The following is a 1,073-nucleotide window of genomic DNA, read 5'->3' on the forward strand; positions in this document are numbered from 1 at the left end:
ACTCTCAGCTCTAGCCCTCCATGGCCATGTCCTTGCCCTTGGACTCAGCAGTCCCCAGTCTCACTGTATTCCAGATTGATGGGGATCTGTATATATCACAGTGTTTTTGTAAATGTTAACTATTTTACTCCTTTTATTAACTTAATGAAGTTGGCACTGTTATTATATTTAACTTTCAGATGAGAAAACTGCTGACTTGAAGATTATATATCTAGTAAGTGATGGAGCCAAGATTTAAACCCATGTGGTGTTTCTCTAGAGTTCGGCCTCTTAACCACTGTGTCTGCTGCCTCTTCAGGGAAAGGTTTCATTGGCTAGCAAATGAATCTGGACAACAGTCGTTAAATAGTCAAATCTTAACTACCAAGCTACCTGTATTTTCTTCATCTTTCTTTAATTTTTTTATTTTTTTTTAGATTGTATCAATGTCAGAAGAAAGCAAAAGAGGCTCTACCACATTATCAAGAGGCATTGGAATACATTCAGAGCAGTAAAGGTGAAAAAAGTCTTGAGTGTGTTCCGATACTGAGGGAACTAGCAGGTGTAGAACAAACCTTGGGATTTCATGACTTATGCATCAACCATTTATTACAGGTAAGCAACAACGTACTGGTCAACAAAGCTGTTGTAGACCTGATACCTTTCATAGAAACAAATATACTTGATGGTGGTGGTGGGGGTAAGAGCTAGGGAGTCAGTTTTGACTGCTTAAGGTCTCCAAGGAGTGGCTGATGGGTTTGAACCACTGACATTGTGGTTAGCAGCCCAGTACTTGTAGTACACCACCACATGCCTGACTATGTTATTTGCCATAGATGAGTAACACTTACCATCCACTTTACCAAGCATGATATCTTTTTCCAGGGAGTTAGCCTCCCTGATAATGTATCTGTACTATGAGCGAGGAAGTCTTGCTACCGTTGCTTCTAAGGAACATTCTGGCTGTATTTATTCCAACACACACTTGTTTGTTCTTCTGAAAGTTCATGGTTCTTTCAGTGTTCTTCTCCAGTGTCGTATCTCAAATGTATCAGTCCTTCTCCAGTCTTTCTTATTCACTGTCCAACTATCAC

At 39.9% G+C, this 1,073-nt stretch overlaps 1 protein-coding gene across 1 annotated transcript in view; it reads left to right on the forward strand.

Moving 5' to 3' along the window:
• Positions 1–416: 416 nt before the first annotated feature.
• LOC102821398 (tetratricopeptide repeat protein 23-like) overlaps positions 417–1,073 on the forward strand; it is a gene marked incomplete at its 5' end in the record, with an annotated part of 122,787 nt that continues 122,130 nt past the window's right edge. Inside the window, one exon of the mRNA XM_006876505.1 lies at positions 417–594. Within this exon, the coding sequence (XP_006876567.1) occupies positions 417–594 (178 nt within the window). The remainder of the gene's footprint in view (positions 595–1,073) is intronic.

This window comes from Chrysochloris asiatica, unplaced genomic scaffold (genome assembly GCF_000296735.1).
Source record: "Chrysochloris asiatica unplaced genomic scaffold, ChrAsi1.0 scaffold00384, whole genome shotgun sequence".
Taxonomy (NCBI): Eukaryota; Metazoa; Chordata; class Mammalia; order Afrosoricida; family Chrysochloridae; genus Chrysochloris; species Chrysochloris asiatica.